This window comes from Vigna unguiculata, chromosome 3 (assembly GCF_004118075.2).
Source record: "Vigna unguiculata cultivar IT97K-499-35 chromosome 3, ASM411807v1, whole genome shotgun sequence".
NCBI lineage: Eukaryota > Viridiplantae > Streptophyta > Magnoliopsida > Fabales > Fabaceae > Vigna > Vigna unguiculata.
In genome coordinates this window covers 40,660,074-40,674,756 of record NC_040281.1, presented here as the reverse complement: position 1 = coordinate 40,674,756, position 14,683 = coordinate 40,660,074, and the positions used below count along the sequence as shown (strand labels likewise).

The following is a 14,683-nucleotide window of genomic DNA, read 5'->3' as shown; positions in this document are numbered from 1 at the left end:
CCATAAAACAAGCTTCCTTATATGTCAAAGGATTAAGAACCTCCTCTTAAAGATGGCAAATAAATTCGTTTCCGTGGGTATTGCCCGAACCCGTCTCCGTTTTGACGGGGAATCCCCGCATTGACTGGGTATAGGTATGAGTATGGGGAATCCCCACCATATCTCCATCTCTATTTAAATTATTAAAATATTCACAATTAATTAAATAACCCATATAATATATATATATATATATATATATATATATATATATATATACTTTCAATTTTTATTTCTTTTAATTATTTGATTTATCATGAAACTCATTCGCATCTCCAATATTTTTTTCATCTTATCATGACATTTATGTAATTATGTTAAAATGATGTATGTCAATTAAAAAATTTTATGTCTCACATTTGAATATTTATTATTTTTAATATTTTTATTTATTATATATTTTCTTTTCACATAAGAATGTTTAGTACTTTCAATTTAAGTGTTTAATAACATAAACCTTTCATTTATTAGGTAATATAAAAAAAATATTTACTTATTATTATTCATTTGTGTTTCATTTGAAGAACTTTTTTGTTTCACTAAAACGATTTTCGTTATTTCTCAACCATTGAGTATATATATTGATATTTGAAAAGTTTTCTTAGATTTCTAAGGTATTTTTCATCTTATCATACTCTTAATTATACATATTTATTTTTCTTTGTACGATTTATTTCAATAGTCTCTCAAATTATTTCTAAGACACACATTTGTTAATTTTTTAATATTTTTATTTGTTGTTTATTTTCATCATGCAGAATAATATTTCGATATATTTTATCTAATTATTTTTTATTTTCTAACTTATTATCAATCATACTATAATTTTTTCGCTATAATTGTATAAATAACTTTTATTTACTACAATATAAAATTTTAATGTAATTGCCATGAATATTTTTTTATTACCATCCAACATATATTGGAGTTCAAAAGATACAAGATCTATGTCAAAATTTTATTATTATGTTTATTATTTATTCTTTGCGTCATTTTGATCAAATGATGTATTATAACTTTTGTTAGTGTATAAAAAAGATATTCATTAGAATTTAAAAAATTGAAATAAACAAACATTTAAAATATATTTTAATTTGAATATTTGTTTTCCTTTTATATTTTTGTTAATATTTTTAAAATTTATCAACTAAGTTTCGTTAATATTTGCAAATTTAATAAATGTTTTGATTCTCATAAAATTTTATTTGGTATTCTAATCTAAAATTTAAACAATTATAATTTATTTCAAAGTATTTGATATCGAAGAAACAATCATCCTCCTAATATTGAATATTTGATAATATTATGTTTCCTTACCTGTAATTTTTATTATTTTATAAAAATTAATTAAAATTAATATTGAAGTAGTATGAAAACGGGTACGGGTACGAGATTATACCCGTTACCCGGTGGAGATGGGAATGGGACAAAAGTTTGATATCCGTTGAGTTTGGATATGGGAATGAATTTTTTCTATGGGGATGGGTATGGGATAGCAAAATTCGTCCCCGTCCTGTTGCCATCCCTACCTCCTCTGAAGGAGTTTAATTTAATTATCGTAAATCCTGCAAACTATTAACAATTAGAGTAACATCCTCCATGAAAGACATATCAATCAAGAAATCAAATTCCACTAGGACGTCATCATCTACATCCTTAACAAAAGAATATTCATTCACAATGCAAATTTCAACGACCAAAACCCTTCACATGTCTTCCAAAAAAAGCAAATTCATGAAACTTTATTTTATTAAGTGGAATTTCCATTGATCCAAATGTTTCGAAGTCACATTAATTTTCGAAGTCACATCAATTTTCTTTACAAAAAGTGTAAATATATAAGCAATTTATCCTTTTTGTTAACAAAATATATCCGCACAAATAATCTTTGCGTTCCATTAAACCAAGATAAACATCTTCAAATATTTGCATAGAGACTCTATCCCCTTTATAAGAAGAGAAAGTAAATGGAACAAAAGAATATCATCAAAGTATTATTAAGGATGTGATATGAAAAACGTTTGTTTTTGTACTCACATTTAAAAAAAAAATAGAAAAAATATGATTTTTCGTAACCTTGATCCTTAAGTAACGTAAAAAAAATATAATCCTCCCTCCAACCAGTCACCCGCACCCAAATCTACACTCTCATTCCACAAACTCCTATTCTAGTCGTATAAGTGAACCTTTCAGTATTGTTCTCCTCAGCAACAAAACTAATGAAGCAGGTTGAAGCTTTTAAAAATTTACAATTTATAATCTTCGTAAAGTATGAATTGGTTCCATTATATCAGATAGAACCAATTAAAACAATTTGAAATATGTACTTTGATCAAAGACTTGGAAATAACAAAATGACATAGGTTGATACCTAAACAAAAAAAAAAATATATATATATATATATATATATATATATATATATATATATAAATTGTCTTCTTTTTATTTTACTCTAAAAATAATCATGTGACCATGTGTCACTGGACACTTGAGATAAAGTTATTTTTACAAAGTGATTGAACTCAACTCTTATTTGTTGTCATTACAAAATATAAATCCATTTGAAACTTGAAAAACAGTAAAAAAGAAACAAATATATTTTCCAAATACATAATGTCACCAATATTTTTACTTACAATGGTAACGGGACACGTAACATTCTTCTTGCCCAAATTATTGACTTGTAACATTGTTTCATTACAAAGACCATTTTCTCTGCCAACGTTTCTCAAATTCAATGTCAATTATTCAAATAAAAATAAATATTAGCAAATAATAGCGTTCAAATGCAGTATAGAAACCAGCACATAAATAACCAAGTGGGTCAACAACCAAATCAATATTCCCAAATCCCTATAGCCAACAATGTACCATCCAACCAAAAAAGCCTATTGCCCACGATGAGCTGCATTTGCAAGCTGCCCCAATTACATGCTTTCTACCTCAATAAATTTCAACCTTCTAGAATTGATAGTCAATGTCCCAAAAGAAGCTACTGGTTGAAAGGGTAATCACAAGATTGACTGAAATTTTGTAGAATGTAGTCACAAGGACGTCAACTCTCAAGTTACGACATCTTAAATCGACTAAAATATATGATGCAAGTATAGAAGACTTTGAGAGCTTTCCTCCAAGTTTCATGAAACTAAGTTCAAATCTAATATGAACAATGACCAAGTATTAAGAAAAATAAACCTCAGAATGCATTATAAATTCAGAACTATTTTGATAAATAAAACCCCCCAGCATGTGCATTGAAATTTAAACTACATTAACAATTTCTTCACACGGTGGTACAATACAACACATACCGAAAGCTGGGAAGCTTTTTTTTCCAAACTTTCTGCTATAAGGGTTTTCTATCGCCAAACATATGTATACAAGTATTGTCACTAAAATACAAGTTAATTTAACAGTAAATTCAATTCTTTCGTGTTGCTGCCCCGTGTTGTAAAATAAGGAAACAGCATGTTATACAATTTACACCATTTAGAAAAGAAAATCTAGATTCAAGTAATCACCAAATGCGGTTAAGTTTAGACTTCTGACGGAATTGCTTTTTTGTGGTACACCATGGACCAGGAAAGCTGCTCAACTGTACATCAGAGAAAACAATTACCCTCAGAGAAACGTACTCGTGTGTAACCGACAATCAAGTTGGCACAAGATTATTAAGAAAAAAAATCAATTTATCCGAAAGTCAATGCAGTTTTATAGATGGTTTCAATACTTAGTAATTGACATAAAGTTGGCATCCTCTGCAGCAGACAAAAATTGAACATTAATCAGACTAAGTGGATAACTCACACTGCCAATAATCGTTCCACCAAACCATGCAGTATCCACGCCGAAGGGAGGAGGTATGACTTTAATTCCATTGGATATATAAGGAGGAAGTGCCGAATGAAGCTCCTTTTCTAACCTTTCTGAAACGGAACAATCCCAAAAGTTTAATTAAAAATCTTAAGTTGTTCCATTTCATCATTCTGCTTTGTTGCAAAGATGTAAATGGCCCATATATATATATATATATATAAAGAGAGAGAGACCTGCTAAACCAGGTAAACAGGCAGTTCCCCCTGATAAGACAACAGTCTTGTACCAATCGTTGTTAACTGCTAATTCTGCAGAATAGCAGTGATCCATACAAAGTGCGATGGCCTGATGCAAACCCATTGCTCGCCTAGACCAAGAAATAAAAAATACATCAAGATTCAATTCTGAAAAATATAAGCAACTAAAGCCCAGTGTTAGGGCTCATGTTACACGTTCACAAACTCCTAACACGTGTTGTGTATACCTCCCACTCTTTTTTAATCTCAAGTTACCTACAATTTGTAGTTGGAGTGGGCTCGTTCATTTTTCCATTTGTAAAATACACTAGTTCTTTTTATTACCAGATTGAAAAAGAAAAGTAGAATTAGGATAAGACATAAATCTCCCAATACAATAATAATTCATCAAGCCTCCATCTAAATCTAAAAAAGAGTAACACACCTTAAATCATTGAAAAAATTTAAAAGTTGGGAAAAACAAAACTAAAATGAAAAATGTCTAGTCAATTATCAAGCTAAATTGTCAGTCTATCCAACAAAATGTCATCACTCTTTTCTGATAGCAAGCTGAAATACCAAATCAAGTTTATTAGAACAAAAGATCAAGAGAAAATTGCAATTGGTAAGCACTTATTTTAATCTGTCATTCAACTACGGTGATAATAAGATGCTAATTTATTGGATCGCACCCAGTCACTGTAGATATGAGCAAAACCTCTGAACCAATAGATATAGTGGTATACTGAATCTAACCATACTGCAAAAAAGTACAAAAACTTACACCCCAGCAAGTCGTGGTTGGAATAAGATCTCCCCTGTTTGAAACCGCTCTTTTGAGAGTGTAAACAACCCTTCTACAGCTTCAAAAGATGCTTTTGTATCTTTCAATAGCTCAGCTTCATAGTCAGCAGCAACATAACATAGCTTCTGTTGCCATGCAACTAATGAAATATCAGACAACTTAATTCAGATGACTTTGAACAAAAAGAAACATGTAAGTATGGTCCCAATCACTCTCACCAAACTTAAATGGAGAACCAGAAAAAGGAAAGGAGACAAACAATATATACATACATACATATTCACATACATACATATTCACATACATACATACATATTCACATACATACATACATATTCACATACATACATACATACATATATACATATACATATATATATATATATATATATATATATATATATAAAGAGAACACAAAGGTTTGATCAAATCTCATCATCAAATTCTGAAAAGTTCATGGAATATATCTCTTGGAGCTCCCTTTGTTGAATCCTTGTCACGAAAAAAGTCATTTGCATCACTGTATATAACTAATGATTTCATATATGATTTAGAGGAAACTGAATATCTATCTGTATTCTCTCCTTCAACGTGCATAAACTCTAGAAGGATTCGATCAAACTGAATATCATTTACACGCATGTTTCAGCGTAATTATCACTCCGTATTCTCTCATTTGACACAAACAATTGTAACTTCATTTATCTCTTTCTAAAAGTATTGAGCCTGTTTCAACCGTTTGAATTTGAAACTGCATGGTCAGCTAAATGGGATTTCTTTAGTAATAATTACACACTATTAAGGTGTGATACCTGGACTTTTGGGTCCATTCTTACTGCTGCATAGGATATGTTTTCCCTGAAGAACATATTTTCTTGCATTGAGAGGAGAGGAAAGAGAATTTGAAATTCATCTGTTCCTTCGGGTGAATTAGGATTAAAAAGGTGTGAAGTGAAAATTTAAAATCAAATTAAACTTAATGAGAACTTAGAAGAAAAAGTATTCTGACTAGATTAAAAATCATGTATTATAAAGTTAATAATCACTATTGGGGATCCACTTTTATCTTCTCAACTGCGGTGAAACATCAAATTTAAGTAAAAATCTCAAATTAAAATAACTATTTCAAGCAGAAAAGACAACAATAATACCTCTTTCAGAGTGCGGACAGTGTATAAAGATTCAAAACTTATGTTGTTCTCTTGCATTTGTTTTCTAAGAAATCCAGTAAGCTTTAGTGCTCCCAGCCCCACAACTTCCACACCCACTTTTCGCATCACTTTACCATTTAAAACTGCAAAACAATAGTGCACATGCACTCATAATGGGAAGGAGAAAAAAGATACTGTCCATGAACTCAGTTTCTTTAGACAAAGAACGACGAATGAATTAAAACAGAAAAGGTAACGTTAAGTCATAACTACCTCTGAACCCAACAAAGAAAGCAGACTAAGGCATTTCCAGGAATTTATCGTTGTGTAAATTAAGAAACATCAGAGAAATAAACTGTAGAGCATACTTGGAACAATGGATGTCACTTGAAAGCCTATATTAACAGCAATCCCAGAAGTTTGTTTTGCAGCATACAGAGCTAAAGTCCCCTGGATTTATAAAGTAGAAAAAGAAATAAATAATAATGGTGCAGATAAAATAATGCATTTGAAATAAACACCCAGACATGACTGAACAAAACGGGTAGACAGTTACATGGGAAAACATAAAAATCTACCCTTGACTAATTGCAGTTCATTTTACACTGTTAGGTTAATTGAAAACCAGTTCCTTTGCACCAAGGCTCTTAAGGTAAAATAGAACTACAACTATATTCCACTTAATCCCTCAGTTTTCCGGAATTTTCACATCTGACCTAGCAAGACATGGGAAGTATACTGCTTACCCAGTACCAGATATGGATATGAATTTCTAAAAGTCAAATATATGGACATCAATGTAAATCTAAAATTAAATTGAGAGTAAGCTAAAATTTCATATAATAGAATTCATAAAAGATAGGAACTCAATTTAGAACATAGCATAATACAATTTTCTTGTATGTTAGATCAAAGCAAAGACCCATAAACTTTTAGTGGCTTAAGAACATGACATCCTTTGTTACCATTTAATATGCACTATGCCCAGCTAAAGCATTTTTCAGGTCAGCCACTGTAAGCTGCTACCCAGTATACCAACTATGCACCACACCAAGTTGGAATTAGAAAAGGATAATACAAACCACATTATTATGATGATACCATCAACATTATGAGAAGGACAAACATCTAGAATTTAGAGTGCCATTTGGCAGATGTGTTACATCGGAATAAAACATGTTAAATGATTTGTGAGCATCTTACAAACAGAGCAGAACACAAGAGACATGAGGAATGCCGGTATATTTTGATTCCTGTTAAAAAGATATAAAGCAGGGAACTAGAGTTCAATGATCTATTTATTTTTACATTCTAAATGCCAAATATTACCTTCATGAACCTGATTCATCATTATAAGTTCAACTGACGTGACAAACACGGGTAAGCTGTCTATTATTTTCTAAAAGAGATGAAGTGCAAGGGCACTTGTTGTCTTTATTTAAAGGAAGAGAGAGAGAGAGAGAGAGATTAAAACAAATTGAAGTGATAACTAGAATACACTTATTTAGAATAGGAAAAATAGAAATTGGAACGGATTGTTCTTCATTCTTGTTAAAATAGTTGAAGATCTCATATCAATTAGAAAACAAGCCAAATTATAGAAAATAAGTGGGTGTAAATTTTACCTTACAAGTTGAATTTGAAAGGTTGGGTTAAGCTTAAAGTTCACTATCTAAAATAATATTGAAGTTTATCCTAGCATGATTTGTTGGATTTATCATATTATCTGCTATCGGCCTGTTTCGAACCACTCACAAATATTTCGTCCCACACTTATTCGATCCTCAATGTAAGGGAGTGTTTTGAAAATCTCACATTGATTAGAGATAAAGTCAAACTTAAAATCCCCTTTCTAATGAAAAAGTTACCTGATTGAGAGCACAAACAGCAGGAACATTCATGTCAAACAGGGCAGCATAGATTGCTTCTTTAAGCTGCTGTCTTGATGCCTTGGCTGATTCAGTATCTGCAAGTATGAAATGACACAGAACATTATACAGCTAGAATATCATATATGTATCAGGTAAGAGAATAAGTGACTATAATCTTCACCACATAACTAAAATAGATGGTTAAGAAAGATCAAATTCAAGCAAAACAATTTTGATCATCCATGCATGGTTATAGTCAAAATTTACTTGCCTCTCACCAAATAGTAGACACATCCTATGTGTGTAGATCTAATTAACAACTTGACCCTTCTATTTGAAAATTTTCGCATTTTGGTCCCGACCAAAAACTCTACATTTTGGCCCCCATTTGAAAAAGTATTTCAGCTCAGTCTGTACTATTTGCTTTAGTTACGATGCTGTTAGATTTTACCACAACAAAACATTAGCTAACTCAGCAAAATCTAATACCATTATTACTCCAGCAAACAACATGGACCTGTATGTAAGTATTCTTCTATAGGGATCAAAGCAACATTTTTTTTTTAATTTAACCAAGAGTGCATAAAAAACTTTATCACCACATTTGTCCTTGTGGAAGACTGAGGTTGTTCACACAAAAGTACAAACTTAATAGCTAGTTTGTATCTTTGAAAGACTAATTTGGTGACAAATATTCAAATGGCTAAAGCATTGTGGCACTAATCTTCACAAGACCAATTTAAGGCTTTACTCAATATTGATCCACATTTTAACAACAGCAGTAAAATCATAAAATTTAACTTAACTGACCATCATAGTGACAAATTGGTATAGAAACAACAGCTGGTTGAGAACTTGGTTTCACCTGCATCCTACAGAGCAAGTAACCCAACATATTATCACCAACGGAACTAAGCAAACAATCAATAAATACTACTGCATCTTCCACAACTAGATTGCTCATGTTTCATGACGAAACATCTATCTGCACACACTTGGCGTAAGCCATTGTAATTGGAGTAGGAATTGAGGGGATGGGTGAAGATGGAATTAATATAAGTAGTTTGGCGTGGGAGAAAAGAGGAGAAGTTAAAATTAATAGGACTCTTTGTACTTTTTGTCACCTGTTTCTCCTCTTATCTCTATCTCTCTCCTAGTCTCTCCTCTATTTATCTTCAACAAACCCCCTTCAAGTTCCACTTTATTTCTTATTTATTTTCATTCCACAACTCATTTCCATTGAACCGATTCTCTCTTCTCCAACAAACAGAGCATAAAGGACATATCAGAGGTAGTGAACTCTTCCACCATCAAGAAGCAAAACGCACAACAACACACACCTGTTATAGATAGTCCCGAAAAAATGTCGAAGTCTAGTGTACATGGGCGTTTCAACGTTGCCAAATTCCTGCACAAAAAAAAAAAACAAAAAAAAAGCCCTCAATCAACACACGAAACAGTTCAATTCCAAACTTTGGCCCCAAAAAGAAAATCAAGACACGAAGCACGTCACCAGAAAGGTCGCGAATCGCCCAGAAGGAGAAGAGCCTTTACTCCAACCGAATTTGCAATAGCCAGAACCCCCTGAAGACGAAGACAAAAAAAGGACTAAACACAAAAACAGAAAAAAGAGTCTCCAGAGATAACGACGAATAAACAAAAAAAAAAAAAAAAACTCGAAAAAACGAACCGTCGATGACAACGGACGGAGGGAGGCGTTCACGGAGGGCGTAAACATGCTGGAGCGAGCCACGTGGCGAGCTCGGAGCAGATAAGGTCCTGCAATTTTGAATTAGGGCAGAATCGAAGAAGCAAGTGGTGGTGGAATGGTGGAAAGTTGGAAAAGAGTGGTTAGTTAAGTAACTTACGGAAGAGGGTAGCCGGAGCTGAGAGCGGTTTCGGCGAAGAGCGCCGAGTGAGGGTGGTGTGTGTGGAGGAAGTGCACCCAGAGGTCGTTGTCGGAGACAATGGATCGCCACGACTTGCTGAGGAGGCTGAGTCTGGCGGCGTGTTTGGGGCCCAAGAGTCGCACGATTTGCATGAGTATGTCGGCGGGGAGAGTGTCGAAGGCGCCCAGAGGAGATGGCACGCGTTCCGATGATGGGTTCGGATTCGGGTTCGGATTGGAACCCGGTCGCTTCAGCGACGCGGATTCGCACAGTTTTCTCAGCAGTGTAGCCATGACGACGATAACGCGCCACGGATCTCGTTCGTAGTTGCGGGTAGAAAACTGAAAACCGTAATTTGTCGGGTCTTCTCTATTGATTTTTTTTTTTTTATGGGAGCGCTTCTTCTGCTTTACTTACACTGCTCCATGGTATTGTTGGGTTCTTTCTTATCGTAGACTAAAATCATTCTTATTATATTCGAATTTTAAAATTTGTTTTGATATTTAAAAAACTTAAAAAAAATTAAAAGATTTTATAATAAGATAATGAATTGTAAAAAAAAAAGTTAAAAATTCATTTTTCCATCAAGATTTTTGAGGTTTGAAATTTTAATCATAAGAATTCACTGCATTTTAAATGAATTTATAAGACTTGAAATAGTTTTATGAATTTCTAATAGTTCTCTTTCAGATAGTTTGGATGAAAATAAATTAAACTATAACATTTTCTTAATCTTTAAATAACTAAATTGATTATAAACTTATGTTCTCTTAGGTATGAAGAGAATAGAGGAAAATATTAGGGAGTGGGTCATTTTATCACATATAATAAAGTATTAGTTTATCATAGGTTGGTATGAAAGACTTTCAAAGGGTCACAATGTATCTCATTATTCAATTCAATAAATTTTTGCACTATTTAGAGATTGAGTAATTTCTTGAAACTCACTTTATCTAACTATACGAATGAGGCATTTACCAAATTGTTGGTAACATGATACTTGAACTTTTAAATGATAAATATAGTATGTACTTTTATCTTAAACTAGAAGATTACGACATTGGTATTAACAATATGATATAAGTATAGATTATATAATATGAGTTGTTTCTTTAAGTTACAATAGTTGTGTGAAATTTATCAAAATATGATCCTTTCAATTTTTATTTTTTTTATCTTCATTCCAATTCCTATTTTCTTTAGAATAATTCAACGTGTTTTGTTGGTTTAGAAGGTTACCACATGTTACCAACTTAGTTTGTTTGTGCTTCCCTTTAGTTTTTTTCTTCATCTTCTACCACCATTTTATCATTTCTTCTTCTCTTCTCCATCATCCACTTTTCACTATTTGTTTTCCCTTTCTTTCTCCCATTCATCAGAGAGGCAGAGATATCAATTAAGAATTTATATCTCTTAATATTTTAATATGATTTCTTAAGAATAAGTTAGACAATCATAAATTAATTTTTTCTTCCTAATTTTAAATTATAAGATATTTTATAATTATAAATAATAATTATTATAAATATTTTTAACATTATTTATACGAGAATAATTATAATAAAAGGTATCAAGACATTTTTCATAACAAAAGAGGGTGCTAAAGAGATTGTTGCCGTGGAAAATAGAAAAATACCGACAGTGGAAGCTTAAGAATAAGGAAAAAAAGAAAAAAAAAATCGAGTAATGAAAAGTAATCATCTTAGCCACAGTGTTATCATCAATATAGTAAAAAGAATCATGTTAAATATATTTTTTAAGAAAAAAAAGGAAGATTGAATATTAGATAACTCATTTGTATACATAAGAATCTATGCAATATGATTTTTTTTTTTATTTTTTGGTAAAACATGAATATTTTTTATCACCGTTTCTATTATTGATTAATTTAACAAAAAAATTTATGACAACTAACTTAAACAAAATCAGTGACGGACCTTCACAATGACTAAGGAAAACCATGCCCCCCAATTTTTTTTTAATATTTATATATGTTAATATGTAATTTTAATATACTTCTCAAAAAATTAATATTTGTAATATATTGATATATCTGATATTCTAATAAATTGGTATACATATATATTTATATATAAGGAAAAAAATCGGATTGTCCACATTTATTTTTCAATTCTATATTTTAAATTTTTTTAAATAAAACTAATTATTTTATTAATATTATCTTTTAAATGATTATTTGTATAATTTAACTATTATTTTATTTGATTATTTTTTAAAACTTAAGTATTATAAATGAAAATTAATTATAGTATAATTATAAAAATTATTATTATAACTTTATTACTTTTTATTATCATGAAAAAAATAAATATAATATTTTTACTAGTTTATGTAAAAATTTTGAGATTACTCTTTTGGTTCTTATTTTTGTTCAAAAATATCAAGTTGATCTTCTATTTTTATTTTTTTTCTCAATTTAGTTTCAATTTTTTTAAAAAATAATGCAATTTTGTCATTTTCGTTAAATTTCTTGAATCGAATTTTTCATCAAGATTGAAATTGTGAATAAGAATGATGATTTAATTTGTTGGTGTTATTGACATAATCCTAGTGTCAATTTTTATAAAAAATATTTCTTCCACTTCAAAAAATTTAACAAAAAGGATCAAAATACATTAATTTTTAAAAAATTTGGACCAAATTGAGACTTAAAAAAAACTAGATAAGTAACTTCACATTTTTATACAAAAAATGGATAAAAAAATAATTCAAGCAAAATTTTGATTGAAGATCCATCACAAAACAAAATGAAATAAAGGAATTACAAAATATGGATTAAAAAAAATAATCTTCTTTATATATATATATATATATATATATATATATATATATATATATATATATATTTAATAGGTTATTTTCTCAAATTTTGAAAAATTTATTTAATGTGATCTTTTATTTATTTTTTCTCAATTTAATTCTTATTATATATATATATATATATATATATATATATATTGAAGTGACTAATTTTATTTTATTTTTTTACATTTTTAACGTCAAACTTCTTTAACATTCCATGATGATAGTTTCATTAGTTCATAAGTACGTCATCCTTAATCCTTAAGTTATTTTATTTACAGACCTAATATACATATTTCAAACTCTCTCAACATAGGTTTAATAGTTGTTCTTATAGAGTTATTAATTGTCTCAAAAATTATATCCTCAATGGTATACTTGAATTAGAATAAGTTTGGGTAAAAACTTTCTATAAATTTAATCTTTTAAAAATGTTTTTTCTCGGAATTCTTATAAAGTAAAAAGATATTAAATATTTTATATCATTGTTTAGGCCTTTTTCTACACAACCATTTAAGAAAGCACATTTTACATTCATAAGGTTTAAATTCACCGAAGAAATAAAGGCTAACTAGAGTCTTTGATTACAACATAAGTCTAATTATAGTATCTAATACTTTGGCTACCATCAAACTGTATTTCCAATTATAACTCAAATACATCTATTATATTTTTGAAAATATATTTGATATCTATAACATGAATTAGATCACTTTTATAATAACGACTCTAGTTAGAAAAAATATATTATCAAGGTTTGGTATGTTTAAAAAACATTAACATAATTTAATTAATGTGTATTATTTCCATAAGTATATGAAAAGTATTTTCCCTAAATTGAAAAGATATCCTATTGCCTGCTTTTTTTTAAAAAAAAAAAAAAACAGAACTTACTATTAAAAGAAACGTATAGTTAACAAATATAGTTTTTTGTTATTAAATTTTATTTGTGCGAGTTTTTTTTATAAACACTTCTAGGAGAGAGAAATAAAAAAATTAAATAAGTTTTTCTGTAAATTAAAATTAACTTTTATGTTATTAAGTTCAAAATTAAAAAACCGTCTTCAAATTAACTCAAATATAAACTATTGTTAACTTCGGAGGAAGTTAACTTTACTTTTTCTTCTTATTTTTATACTATAATCTCAAAGGAAGAAGTTCCTTTACAAATTTCCTCAGAATCATTGCATAAATTTAAGTTATGAATCTTTGACGGTTAATAATAACTAAATATTACTCCTCCTATCCATTATCTATAACATTTATAATCTATAATCTATAACTATACATAAAGGAATTTCCTCTTTTGTCCACATTTCATAATTCTAACTTTACCCTTTATAATTTAATTATTTATTAAATTTTTAAAAATTAACGGTTACTTTTACAAGTTTTTATAAAACTATTTACTTATCTCCTTCTTCTTTTTTCTCCTACTATTCATCAACAATTATTTTTCTCATATTTTTTCCATACATTTCACTTTAATTTTTATAAATATACTTTTATTTTGTTCATTAACTTAATAACATTACAATATCATTAATTATTAATATAATTCAAAAAATGCATACACACAGACGCAACAGTGCTGTGTTTACGCTTGTAATATATAAAGGGAATTCCCTTTTTGGATTCACTTTTCAAAACATCGATTTTACCCTTTAAATATAATAATTTATTAAATTTTTAAAAATTGACCGTTACTTTTACAATTTTTTTTTTTATAAAATCAGATGTCTTTGCTTATTCTCTTCTTCTTTATTTATCAATGGTTATTCTTTTATCTGTTCTGATATATTTCACTTTATTTTTAATAAATATAATTTTAATATATATATATATATATATATTAACTTAATAACATTATAATATTATCACCTACTAATATAATATCACGCATATTTAAAAAATATACATACAGGTGCGATATTTGATAAAGTGGATCAAGAAGAATAAAGAAAGAGAGAATTAATATTGAAAGGAGATTAAAAAAAAAACTAGACATATAGTTATATTTCTCATTTATTTTCATTCATTTACATCAACCAA

At 29.3% G+C, this 14,683-nt stretch overlaps 1 protein-coding gene across 1 annotated transcript; it reads right to left on the bottom strand.

Moving 5' to 3' along the window:
- Window positions 1-3,263: 3,263 nt before the first annotated feature.
- LOC114174932 (actin-related protein 8-like) lies at window positions 3,264-10,237 on the bottom strand. The gene is made up of 12 exons (XM_028059665.1): window positions 9,788-10,237; window positions 9,610-9,698; window positions 9,433-9,503; window positions 9,260-9,327; window positions 8,730-8,791; window positions 7,917-8,014; window positions 6,417-6,498; window positions 6,049-6,191; window positions 4,877-5,022; window positions 4,090-4,223; window positions 3,848-3,966; window positions 3,264-3,635 (listed from the first exon to the last, which is right to left on the bottom strand). Exons 1-12 carry the CDS (start codon window positions 10,099-10,101, stop codon window positions 3,558-3,560), a joined length of 1,404 nt encoding a protein of 467 aa, XP_027915466.1. The 5' UTR covers window positions 10,102-10,237; the 3' UTR covers window positions 3,264-3,557.
- Window positions 10,238-14,683: the final 4,446 nt, after the last annotated feature.

Coding starts and splice junctions, on each gene's coding strand:
- LOC114174932 (XM_028059665.1), bottom strand. CDS start 10,101: ATGGCTACACTGCTGAGAAAACTGTGCGAATCCGCGTCGCTGAAGCGA. Junction 9,699..9,787: donor AGCTCCGGCTACCCTCTTCC/GTAAGTTACTTA, acceptor TCAAAATTGCAG/GACCTTATCTGCTCCGAGCT. Junction 9,504..9,609: donor TCCGTCCGTTGTCATCGACG/GTTCGTTTTTTC, acceptor CTTCGTCTTCAG/GGGGTTCTGGCTATTGCAAA.